This window comes from Oncorhynchus mykiss, chromosome 16, assembly GCF_057628025.1.
Source record: "Oncorhynchus mykiss isolate SJ-2025 chromosome 16, ASM5762802v1, whole genome shotgun sequence".
NCBI lineage: Eukaryota > Metazoa > Chordata > Actinopteri > Salmoniformes > Salmonidae > Oncorhynchus > Oncorhynchus mykiss.
In genome coordinates this window covers 72,047,710-72,060,776 of record NC_143037.1, presented here as the reverse complement: position 1 = coordinate 72,060,776, position 13,067 = coordinate 72,047,710, and the positions used below count along the sequence as shown (strand labels likewise).

General features: G+C 41.2%; 1 protein-coding gene across 2 annotated transcripts; it reads right to left on the bottom strand.

Moving 5' to 3' along the window:
• Positions 1–628: 628 nt before the first annotated feature.
• LOC110492639 (NSFL1 cofactor p47) lies at positions 629–4,455 on the bottom strand. 2 transcript variants are annotated; one of them, XM_021567070.3, is made up of 9 exons: positions 4,269–4,455; positions 3,413–3,516; positions 3,138–3,215; positions 2,520–2,685; positions 2,257–2,352; positions 2,008–2,120; positions 1,665–1,802; positions 1,137–1,307; positions 629–1,033 (listed from the first exon to the last, which is right to left on the bottom strand). In XM_021567070.3, exons 1-9 carry the CDS (start codon positions 4,368–4,370, stop codon positions 871–873), a joined length of 1,131 nt encoding a protein of 376 aa, XP_021422745.3. In that variant the 5' UTR covers positions 4,371–4,455; the 3' UTR covers positions 629–870. The 2 variants fall into 2 exon arrangements, with proteins under 2 accessions (XP_021422745.3, XP_021422746.3); XM_021567071.3 differs by having other exon boundaries at positions 2,008–2,117.
• Positions 4,456–13,067: the final 8,612 nt, after the last annotated feature.

Genomic DNA, 13,067 nt, shown 5'->3' with positions numbered 1-13,067 from the left:
GTGGAACGCTCTCAACACCTTGTAGAGTCCATGCCCCCAACGAAATTAGGCTGTTCTGTTCTCAAATTAAGATCCTACATTTGGGCTCCAGAGCGGCGCAGCGGTCTAAGGCACTGCATCTCGGTGGTAGAGGCATCACTACAGACCCTGGTTCGATTCTAGGCTGTATCAAAACCGGCTGTGATTGGGAGTCCCATAGGGCCGCGCACAATTGGCCCAGCATCATCCAGGTTTGGGTTTGGCTGGGGTAGGCCGTCATTGTAAATAATATATTTTTTAAATAAATTAAAAAGTCCATTCCTCTATGATTTGAGGCTGTCCTGAGGGCAAAGAGGGGGGGGGGGGTTGCAACTCAATATTAGGAAGGTGTCCTTAATGTGTTATACACCCAGTTTATAATGGTAAACGAAAGTCTCAATAAAACCATTCTGTCTTTTGTTGTTGATGTTTTGTTGTGAATTGATGGGAGCAGGCTATTGGTGTACGTCGGGGATGCAGGGGTACATTTTCAGTTGAGATGATGGAAACTTGTGTGGAAAAAGCAGGCAAGAGTTGAGCTGAGTTGAGATGATTGAAAGATGAACAAAACAAAAATGACAGTATTATAAACATCTAAAGCAATCTCTGAAACTGTTAAGAAAGCTTTATTGTTACTGTGCATGTTCAACAGCTACTTTCTAAACAGGTTTTACCACCAGATCTGTCTTTCATCAAAAGCCTTATCCGCTCCCCACGTCCCCTCGCAAACAGCCCGAAGAGGGAAAATGTATCATCACTATAGAAAGAAAAAAAAAGTCCATAAGTCCATGGTGTCTCGTTCCTCCAGGGGTTAAAAGAGCTGTGAACCAGCTAGGCAACCAGGGGGCTCCATCACTTTAGTCGCTGCACAATGACTGCGTTGAGCAGGTTGGCATCCTGCAGCGACTGGCTCTCGTCAGTAAGCTCCTTGTTGGGGAAGGTTGTCATGAGCACAAACTCTGTCGCCGCCATCAAAGGGCGAGCTCCCACCACAAACTGACGCACGTCTGACACCCTGAGGATGGGAAGAGAAATGACGAGGAGAAAGTAGGTAATATGGTGTTGGACATGCCCTTCATTGAGGGGGTGATGTAGAGCTTCATGGCTTCATCACTGACCTGTGAGTGTGGTTGAACTTCTGCACCAGTCTCCCCCCGTCGGCCAGTCTGATCTGGATGTTGGTCACAGGCTGGGAGGCGTCCAGGTTCACAGAGGCGATGGCCTGGGTCTCACTGGCTACCGGATCCTGGTCCCCCATACACGGAGCAGACACCAGCTCAGGGGTGGCACTGAATGGACGGGTGAGGTGGGAAAGAGACATTTACTGTGATTATACTGTAAATAAATTATATATATATAATATATATTATATATTATATTATATTTTAAATAAACTTGAAGAAAATATTATACGTGCACATTTTCCCAGAAGATAATATCAAGATTTGAAAAAATCTAAATGTAACCCAGCAATTTAACTTCAAAAGTCCATCAAATACAATATCACTTTGTGCCAAAATACCCCTTACTACCACCTTGTGGTAATAAGGTGTAACAGGCACCTTATTAAAGCATTGTGCTGAAAAGGGGGGACCATTTCATTCCTTTCCTCTGTGTTGAATTCTATTAAAATAGAACTCACCCACCTGCCCAGTTTCTGTCCTTCCCCACCGAATGCCTTGAAGGCAACCTTGGGTTTGGAGAAGTCCTCATCCCGATTGTCCTCCATATCCAAGTTGACCTGACCCCCTCGGGAACGCTGCCTCAACTCCAAAGGAATCTCCCTGAAAGGACGAAAGACTTCTGTTATTACAATGCTCCACAGCAATAAGAAAACAGACTTCAGAGAGGGACACGTAGCCTCCAGCTGTCCAGTGCCATAAATCCATTTAGAATGTTTTAAATGGTTTGAGAAAAATGGTGATGTGTGACATGAGCTGTCGTCATATAAATAGTATGACAAGGACACGGTACAAACAGTGTACTCACCCCCTGCGGATGGACTCCAGGAAGATGGCGTTTCCAGGGTCGCTGTAGTTTCTGAGTTCACCGTCGTCCAGGCTGAAACCTGTCTTCCACAGCTTCAGGACTATATGCACCTTCAGAACGTAGTAAAGAAAATACATAAGTAAGTAAAGAAGTAAACTGAAGTAAATGCATTTTTCTGAGATCTAATGTATACTAGCAATACAACAAAACAAAAAAAACAACAACAAAAATTCACTGTCAAACACTCACATCCTGCTGGCTGTTAGCTGCTCTTCTCTCCCCAGCCACGTAAACAGGCTCCTCCTCAGGCGCGGCACCAAGCCGGTAGCCACCACCAATAAAGGGCTAGAGGGAAAGAGGAGAGATAAGAGTTTGAAAAACATTACAACTCAAATCTTACACCATTGGATCCATCAATCCCAAAACACAGGGCTAATAACACATACATGTGATCAGTAAATTAAAAAAGAATGATCCTGGTGCAGAACGTATCACTGAGAATCTTTTCATACCCTGGCTCGACTAGGCTCTCCTGGGCCCCTCCCAGCCTTCTCCACGGGTACAGCCCCATGCTCCTTAGCCCCCTTGAAGAGGTCCTCCACCACCTCATTAGAGCTCTTCTTTTTGGGGGGTCCCACTATCTGCTGCCCACTGCGTTCAGAGCCCCCAGCAAAGAACCTGGTGGGAAGCCAAGGGAGGGTGTGGCCATTGAAGAGGGGAAACAACACAACCTGGATTTTGGATCCAGTCCAAGCTTCTGGTTACAACACCAGAGCTGCAATTGTGTGGACGATGAAAACAATAACACAGGGACCCACCCCCACACAGAAGAATCTGTTGATGCAGCAGAAAGCAATACCAGCCTACAGAGAACCGAGTACAGAAACATTCTGGAGGCTCACTAGCCTGGGTACCAGTAGGTTTCTGTGTTTCTGCTCTCTTGCCAACTCCTCATGGAATTGTCATGCTGTTTGGCTTGACAATGACACTGGAGTAGGCAGAAACAGATCTGGGACCTAGAGCCTCACTACACTACTGTCCAAAATGCACATAGACAACTACAATTCATTTTCAATTCATTTTCAAATTCATTGAAAATACCCCAGTCACAGAAGTATAGTCAAACCTACCTTTGCCCTTCCTCCTCATCACTGTCATCTACTTCCGCATGCATCATATCTCTGAAGGAGGTTACCCTATTTTCACTCCTTTACACAACAGAAACACACAAAAAAAATAACCATCAACATCTATCATGTAACATGAAATGCTTCAATAGGATTTTATTTTATTTTAAGTTTGACAAGAGAAACACTGAAATGACTTAGATATTGCCTATCCTAAATTATACCGAGACTAATAGAGTAACAACAGATTTACGGCGGTCTGTTAGTTGGCGAAGTACCTTGGCCCCGTAGGACGAGGCACAGAGGATCCACCACTCTCTGGCTGAGGAAGTGTCACGATGTCATCCTCAGGACCATCTTCAAAGAAACTGGCCAGGGCAAGCTAAGGAAACAGAACAAAACTCCATGTCATCCAAACATCAAGATGTCAGTGTCTAGTCACAGTCTAAACTTGATCGCCAACTACTTTGCTAGAGCTTAATTGTGAACTTGCCAAATGTTTTAAAAGGTAGCTAACTAAAAATTATGTTATTAAACTAGAAATTAGATAGGATGCGACAATCTGATAAATTAGCTATCATCTCAGTCACTTGATGAAGATTAATGTTAGCTAGTTATGATTATGAACTAGGTTAACTGGAGCGGCAGGTAGCCTAGTGGTTAGAGAGTTGGACTAGTAACCAAAAGGTTGCCAGATCAAATCCCTGAGCTGACCAAATCTGTCATTCTGTCCCTGAACAAGGCCGTCATTGTAAATATGAATTTGTTATTAGATGACTGTGTTGAGAGAGAAGAGACATTATTAAAATACTTGCCTAGTTAAATAAAAATATATATATTTTTTAAACTGCTGAACAATTCTATCTGCCAGTCTTAGAGCAAGTTAGTTAACGTTAGCCAAGCTAACTATTAGACAGTGGTAGTAAACTGATTGGTAGATATAGGTCCTAGACAACAATGGTCATTCAAGCTTTTGTTGTGAGAAAGAGTGACTTGCACAAACCGTTACAAACTAGCTTCGTTAGTTATCTAGTACCGGCTAGCAGTGGTGGCCTGGCAGCTAGCTAACTACTGTCATTCGTATATCGTTGTGAGTTGAAATCAAATATCCCATTTAGTACAACTTGTACGTACCTGCAAATCCCAGCCGGCAGACTCCAAGAAAAAACGGGCCCTCTCCTCATCAACATCTGTAACAGCAACGAACTCCCTCACCGAGACTTCTTGGTCCGCCATTTTGATATGCCCATTCAATGAAAGCACCGACCTCAACTGAGGAAACAACTACCAACTTGGTTCCTATCCGAGCAAGCTGTGGTTCCTATCTGCGAGAAATGTTTTTTAATTAAATGTTGTATTTAGCACAAAGTAAATACATTTTATTTGAAGGAATAATATTTCACATATATTTGACATTTATATCTAAAAAATGTTCTTCTTTTGTATTACCATAACAAATACACCTATATTTTCTGCCAAAGCAAAGGGGTCATCTGGGATTTGCAAAATAACAATTCAGACACTGCCACTTGTTTTTGTTAACAGCTGAGGGATTGGAGTGGAGAAGTGTAACCACTCTCAAATTCATAGACAGAGCTATGATGCAAGGACTGACAATACATGGGATCAACAACTATGTTTTGAAGCTATATTGATGTTTATTTACAATTAAAACAAGCTTATATTTTGGGTTCTGATGGGTTACAATAGTTATACTGAGCCTATTTGCTTATTTATAAGTGATATTCTTCAAGACTCTTTGAGAAATCTGATGGGATTTGTATTTAAATGTTTTCATTGTTTCTAATAACGTGGACATTTAAACACTAACTCATCCAGTATAAAGATTGGTAGGATAAAGAATGGACCCTAGTGCTCGCCCCGTGAGGACTTAAGAAACACTACTGTTCCTGTTTTCTTCTACACATGTTTTAAAACACCTGAGCCAGGCTAGGCATATAGCGATATGCATTACACAAATCCTAAACACAATTTATGACTGATAGCCTACAGGAATCATGTTTGTCTCACTTATAGGAATATTTTCACCATCGTTGTAAAGCCCTAGTTATTTGCTTTAACAAAGTCGTTTCAGAAAACTATTATTTATTTGATGTGATTCATTTAAATTTGTCCCCCAGGTTTAAGGTCAGCTCTGTAACTGAAATCTAATTTTAAAATTGGAAAACTATTCCTTTTTAAATATTATTTTTCAAAATAAACATTTAACATCTAACAGTCAACTGAGCGGGTCGAGCATGACATGTCAACCCTGTTGCCCAAGTAGAAAAAAATAAAATAAATCATTAAAGCACTTAACCCTAATTGCTCCGGTAAGTCGCTGTGGATAAGAGCTCTGCTAATTGACTAAAATGTACTACGGAGTGGCATTTCGATATTGACAACAGTTTTACATAGCCTTCGCATCAATAGACATGTTTGCTCATTTTAATCTGTGTTTATGATTTGGCTTTCTAACTAGATATGAGATGATGTACCTTTTGGACTCATGATGCAGTAGTTTTTATTTTGATGAGGCGTCTGTGATAATGGTAAAGTATGAAGCATCTTAGTCAATGTTGGTTCTTGTTCTTGTTGAAAATGTAAACATATATATATATCCCTGCAACTAATGTTTTTGGGGTTGTAATGATGAGATAAGAGTAGCGCTAAATAATTTCAAATACTTAGGCTATGTATCATATCTTTCAAAAACTATGAGGAAGACGTTATTATCAATAACAATATCAAGTTACACCATGTTTTCTGATGCACCTTTAGTGTAATGTGTTTAGTACTGTCATATTCGTACTATATAAGAGAGCGGAAAAATAGATCATTTCATGAAGACTTTTGGCTACCATGAGAGAGAAGAGACATTTTGAAAATCTATGACCTTATAATGCCTATTTACTCTATTCCATCTGACTGCGCAAACCACTGTCTCATCAGCCCAGCCTGGCAAATTACAAACTGGTTCTCCACTATAAAAAATTATCTAGACATTATCTCACAATTCTTTTAGACTAACAGTTAGTTTTCAACAGCAGAGATTTGTATAAATCTTGTTGTCTGTCTCTCTGACATTTGCAACATTGTTTCAATATTCAAATTGTCCCATAGTAATGTATGTGTAGGTGTCGGGACGAGACAGACAGGCAACGTTTATCAGCCAGTCGAAATCATTAATCAGCTGGTATCATTTTTATGGATACATACAAAGAAATGTCAGTTGAAAAAAAGGTACAATGAAATGAAGTAAAGCTAGTTTATAGTCTTTACAACTTCATCTAAAAGTTGTATATAAGTGATAATGCCCGATAAACTGGTGTTTGGAGGAAATATTGGCACGTTTTGCAACACCTGTGCAAATATATCCTCCAAACATCAGCTTATAGGGCATTATCATTCTTAAATACAACTTTTTACAACATATTCAAATAAAATAACAATGAATGACATTAAAACGTTATTCTGACAAGTCAAACTTCTTCCACCAGAAGATATAGTCCGGACAAAATTCAGGTTGTTGGTTCTTTTGGTCATGTTGCTACAGAGGCGACCCAGTCATTAATTAATGTTGCATAGTTGCAATGCAAAAGGCCTGGTCTTCCGTTATAGACAAAATGGTTGCTATGCAAAAGACCTGGTCTTCCGTTCTAAACAAAATGTTCGCTATGCAAAAGGCCTGGTCATCCGTTCTAAACAAAATGGTTGCTATGCAAAAGGCCTGGTCGTCCGTTCTAAACAAAATGGTTGCTATGCAGGCCGGATAACGTTATTGTCACTTGCTAGATAGCTAGCCAACTTCAGCTAACTCAGTCACGTCAAACATTGAACCTAGAATTACAGTACACTTTTTTTTATATATTTGTATCTACTTGGATATGTCCATGATAACGATGTTGATGCGTGATTTCGACTGGCTCAGAAAAAGTTATCGTCTCGTCTGGGCACCACCGAGGTAAAAACAGTTTCACGTTGGATATTCGACGGATATTCGCCTGTAGTTTTCCTTACGTCCACCGCAGTTAGGGACCGTCAACATAGTGACAAATCAAAATGTGTCCAATTTCAATAGCTCTTTAACCATTACTCCTAACACTTTCAAAACTGGTTGTATCTAACCCGATGGCATAGACATACATTGCACACGCTTTAGTTTGTCCATTTTCGTCTCACATGGTTTTACATGAATTTGTCAAAATGTAGAATTTCAATAGCTCCTTGGTCATGTGACCTAATGTCCGCTGACGACCCTTCTATATTGCACACTCTTGTTTGTGTACTGTAAAATCATGAGGTGAAACGTACATTTTTCATAGTTTCAAATGTGCAGTAGCTCCTTGGTCATGTCAATTACACACCTAAGAAGCGTGCAGTGGATATACACCCATATTGCATAAACTCTAGTCATGTATCTTCTGTGTTGTTGTACGTTATTATTAGTTTGACAATTAGGGGGTCCAGTCCAGTGTTGTGTTTCCCCTTTTCTTTAGTATTTATCTATAATAATCGGTAGTTCTAAGTACTTATTTTCCCTGTTTTTTGATTTTCCACAGTATTTAACAGCGGTACACAATAGGAGAGAGACAGATAATATCTCCTTTCGTCGTTAATATCAACCATAAAGGAAAATGTTACGGTGCGTGAATGAGGACCCAAAAGCGAATTAACTTAGACAGAGCTTCTTTAATTACCAAACATAGGTAGGCTCAGACGGACCGGCAGATTCCGACAGGACAAGACAAGGTTACAGCAAACATGACGACAGTCTGGTTCAGGCATGAAACACAACAAACAAGAATCCGACAAGGACAGGAACAAAAACAGAGAGAGATATAGGGGACTAATCAGAGGGAAAAAGGGAACAGGTGGGAAAAGGGGTGACGAGGTGGTTAGGAGGAGACAAGGCACAGCTGGGGGAAAGAGGGGGAGAAAAGGTAACCTAACAACGACCAGCAGAGGGAGACAGGGTGAAGGGAAAGGACAGAGACAAGACACAACATGACAGTACATGACAGAAAAGGGCAAAGTACGAGAGTCATGCTATTAATTGTCCAAAGCAGGGATGGAGAGTGAGCTGCAGTGGGTTTTACTGGTCAATACATATACTGATCATGTAACCACAGTCATGGTGGCCAGTAAATCAATGAATAAAAATGTAATATTGACAAATTAAACTAATTGTAGACCTTTAATCTTTTCCAACATGTCAACAGACACTTAACGTCAATTAAGTATGAAACATTTTACAGTGTTAACTTTCTCTTTATCCCTGGTTGATGTACATGTCAGAGCCTCTTCAGTGTGGATGGGGTATAGCATACATTTTCAACAACAAAGACTGCACAAAGTCATTTATTAGTAGAGATCATTTCCTTTATGCTCCATTCTACACACAGCCTACATTATAGGCACTGAACCATTTACAGTACAGTAATACAAGTAGCATATAGGATCCAACCCTATCACAGAGTGAATAAATGTAGAGCGTTTGTAGACTTTAAGAAAAAAATATTAAGTGACAGTTTCATCAGTACGTGTTTAAAGAAAGTCATATCACAAAAATCACAGATGACAGTGCCCACCAAGTCTATGACAATAGAGAATGAATTGTAAGCACCAAAGTGTGATTGTCAAATGAATATCTGAAAATGTCAGTTGTTGAACATAATACTTCTATTTGCAATAGTAATTTATGATATGTGCAAGTTACGGAATATTACATGTACCAACACTACATATAGGAGGGACATAAGACATTTCCACATACAGTATTTAAAAAAAATAAAAAAATCACCTTTATTCAGCCAGTTGAGAACAAGTTCTCATTTACAACTGCGACCTGGCCAAGATAAAGCAAAGCAAGTGTGACACAAACAACAACACAGAGCTACACATAAACAAATGTACAGTCAATAACACAATAGAAAAGTATATATACAGTGTGTGCAAATGAAGTTAGATTAGGGAGGAAAGGCAATAAATAGGCAGTAGTGGCGAAATAATTACAATTTCGCAAATTAACACTGGAGTGAGATGTGCAGAAGGGGAATGTGCAAGTAGAGATACTGTGGTGCAAAGAAGCCAAAAAAATTATATAGATAAATAAAATAAATAACAATATGGGGATGAGGTAGTTGGATGGGCTATTTACAGATGAGCTATTTACAGGTGGGCTACATACAGGTGCAGTGATCTGCAAGCTGCTCTGATAGCTGATGCTTAAAGATAGTGAGGGAGAAATGAGTCTTCAGCTTCAGTGATTTTTGCAATTCGTTCCAGTCATTGGCAGCAGAGAACTGGAAGGAAAGGCGGCCAAAGCAGGAATTGGCTTTGGGGGTAACCAGTGAAATATACCTGCTGGAGCTACGGTGGGTGCTGCTATGGTGACCAGTGAGCTGAGATAAGGCGGGGCTTTAGCTAGCAAGGGCTTATAGATGACCTGGAGCCAGTGGGTTTGGCGACGAATATGAAGCGAGGGCCAGCCAACGAGAGCATACAGGTCACCGTGGTGGGTAGTATATGGGGCTTTGGTGACGAAACGGATGGCATTGTGATAGACTGCATCCAATTAGCTGAGTAGAGTGTTGGAGGCTGTTTTGTAAATGACATCGCCGAAGTCAAGGATTGGTAGGATAGTCAGTTTTACGAGGGTATGTTTGGCAGCATGAGGTAAGGATGCTTAGTTGCGAAATAGGAAGTCAATTCTAGATTTAATTTTGGATTGGAGATGCTTAATATGAGTCTGGAAGGAGAGTTAACAGTCTAACCAGACACCTAGGTATTTGTAGTTGTCCACATATTCTAAGTCAGAACCATCCAGAGTAGTGATGCTAGTAGTGGACAGATGCGGGCAGCGATCGGTTGAAGAGCATGCATTTAGTTTTACTTGCATTTAAGAGCAGTTGGTGGCCACGGAAGGAGAGTTGTATGGCATTGAAGCACGTCTGCAGGTTAGTTAACACAGTGTCCAAAGAAGGGCCAGAAGTATACAGAATGGTGTCGTCTGCGTAGAGGTGGATCAGAGAATCAACAGCCGCAAGAGAGACATCATTGATGTATACAGAGAAAAGAGTCGGCCCGAGAATTGAACCCTGTGGCACCCCCATAGAGACTGCCAGAGGTCCAGATAAGGCAGTCATTTGAGAAACCAAGGCTGTTGAGTCTGCCGATAAGAATGCGGTGATTGACAGAGTCGAAAGCCTTGGCCAGGTCGATGAAGACGGCTGCACAGTATTGTCTTTTGTCGACGGCGGGTATGATATCATTTAGGACCTTGAGCGTGGCTGAGGTGCACCCATGACCAGCTCGGAAACCAGATTTTATAGTGGAGAAGGTACGGTGGGATTCGAAATGGTCAGTGATCTGTTTGTAGGTCTGTAACAGTTTGGGTCTAGAGTGTCTCCCCTTTGAATAGGGGGATGACCGCAGCAGCTTTCCAATCTTTGGGGATCTCAGACGATACGAAAGAGAGGTTGAACAGGCTAGTAATAGGGGTTGCAACAATTGCGGCGGATAATTTTAGAAAAAGAGGGTCCAGATTGTCTAGCCCAGCTGATTTGTAGGGGTCCAGATTGTGCAGCTCTTTCAGAACATCAGCTATCTGGATTTGGGTGAAGGAGAAGTGGGGGAGGCTTGGGCAAGTTGCTGTGGAGGGTGCAGAGCTGTTGACCGGGGTAGGGGTAGCCAGGTGGAAAGCAAGGCCAGCCGTAGAAAAATGCTTATTGAAATTCTCAACAATCGTAGATTTATCGGTGGTGACAGTGTTTCCTATCCTCAGTGCAGTGAGGAGGTGGGTGCTCTTATTCTGAGGAGGAGGTGCTCTTATGGGCTATTTACGGACTTTACAGTGTCCCAGATCTTTTTGGAGTTTGTGCTACAGGATGCAAATTTCTGTTTGAATAAGCTAGCCTTTGCTTTCCTAACTGCCTGTGTATATTGGTTCCTAGCTTCCCTGAAAAGTTGCATATCGCGGGGGCTATTCGATGCTAATGCAGTACGCCACAGGATGTTATAGTGCTGGTCAAGGGCAGTCAGGTCTGGAGTGAACCTAGGGCTATATCTGTTCCTGGTTCTACATTTTTTGAATGGGGCATGCTTATTTAAGAATAACCAGGCATCCTCTACTGATGGAATGAGGTCAATATCTTTCCAGGATACCTGGGCCAGGTCGATTAAAAAGGCCTGCTCGCTGAAGTGTTTTAGAGAGCGTTTAACTGTGATGAGGGGTGGTCGTTTGACCGCAGACCCAATACGGACGCAGGCCATGAGGCAGTGATCGCTGAGATCCTGGTTGAAGACAGCAGGTGTATTTAGAGGACAGGTTGGTCAGGATGATATCTATGAGGGTGCCCGAGTTTACGGATTTGGGGTTGTACCTGGTAGGTTCCATGATAATTTGGGTGAGATTGAGGACATCTAGCTTAGATTGTAGGATGGCCAGGGTGTTAAGCACATCCCAGTTTAGGTCACCTAACAGTACAAACTCTGAAGATAAATGGGGGGCAATTAATTCACATATGGTGTCCAGGGCGCAGCTGGGGGCTGAGGGGGGTTTGTAACAAGCGACAACAGTGAGAGACTTATTTCTGGAAAGGTGAATTTTTAAAAGTAGAAGCTTGAACTGTTTGGGCACAGACCTGGATAGCATGACAGAACTCTGCAGTCTGTCTCTGCAGTAGATTGCAACTCCACTCCCTTTGGCAGTTCTATCTTGGTGGAAAATGTTATAGTTAGGGATGGAAATTTCAGGAGTTTTGGTGGTATGGTACTACAGAGATCGATGTCTGACAAGCAGACAGCTAGGCTTATATTAACACTGCTGTACCAAAGTAAATGCTAGGCTTATATTAACCCCCGCTGTACCAAACTAAATGCTAGGCTTATATTAACCCCCGCTGTACCAAACTAAATGCTAGGCTTATATTAACCCCGCTGTACCAAACTAAATGCTAGGCTTATATTAACCCCGCTGTACCAAACTAAATGCTAGGCTTATATTAGCCCGCTGTACCAAACTAAATACTAGGCTTATATTAACCCCGCTGTACCAAACTAAATACTAGGCTTATATTAGACCGATGTACCAAACTAAATGCTAGGCTTATATTAGACCGATGTACCAAACTAAATACTAGGCTTATATTAGACCGATGTACCAAACTAAATACTAGGCTTATATTAGACCGATGTACCAAACTAAATACTAGGCTTATATTAGACCGATGTACCAAACTAAATACTAGGCTTATATTAGACCGATGTACCAAACTAAATACTAGGCTTATATTAGACCGATGTACCAAACTAAATGCTAGGCTTATATTAACCCTGCTGTACCAAACTAAATGCTAGGCTTATATTAGCCCGCTGTACCAAACTAAATGCTAGGTTTATATTAACCCCGCTGTACCAAACTAAATACTAGGCTTATATTAGACCGATGTACCAAACTAAATGCTAGGCTTATATTAACCCCGCTGTACCAAACTAAATGCTAGGCTTATATTAACCCACGCTGTACCAAACTAAATGCTAGGCTTATATTAACTCCCACTGTAACAAACTAAATGCTAGGCATATATTAACCCCGCTGTACAAAACTAAATGCTAGGCTTATATTAACCCCCACTGTACCAAACTAAATGCTAGGCTTATATTAAAACCCACTGTACCGAACTAAATGCTAGGCTGGAAGCAAGGGAAACTAATGTGCAAGTTGAGATAATCTCTTGTATTTATGTTTTTGGCCTTTCTAGGGAGTTTTTCCTAGCCACCGTGCTTCTACACCTGCATTGCTTGCTGTTTGGGGTTTTAGGCTAGGTTTCTGTACAGCACTTTGAGATATCAGCTGATCTAAGAAGGGCTATATAAATACATTTGATTTGATTATTCGGATAGGAACATGAACATGGTATTCATATCGAG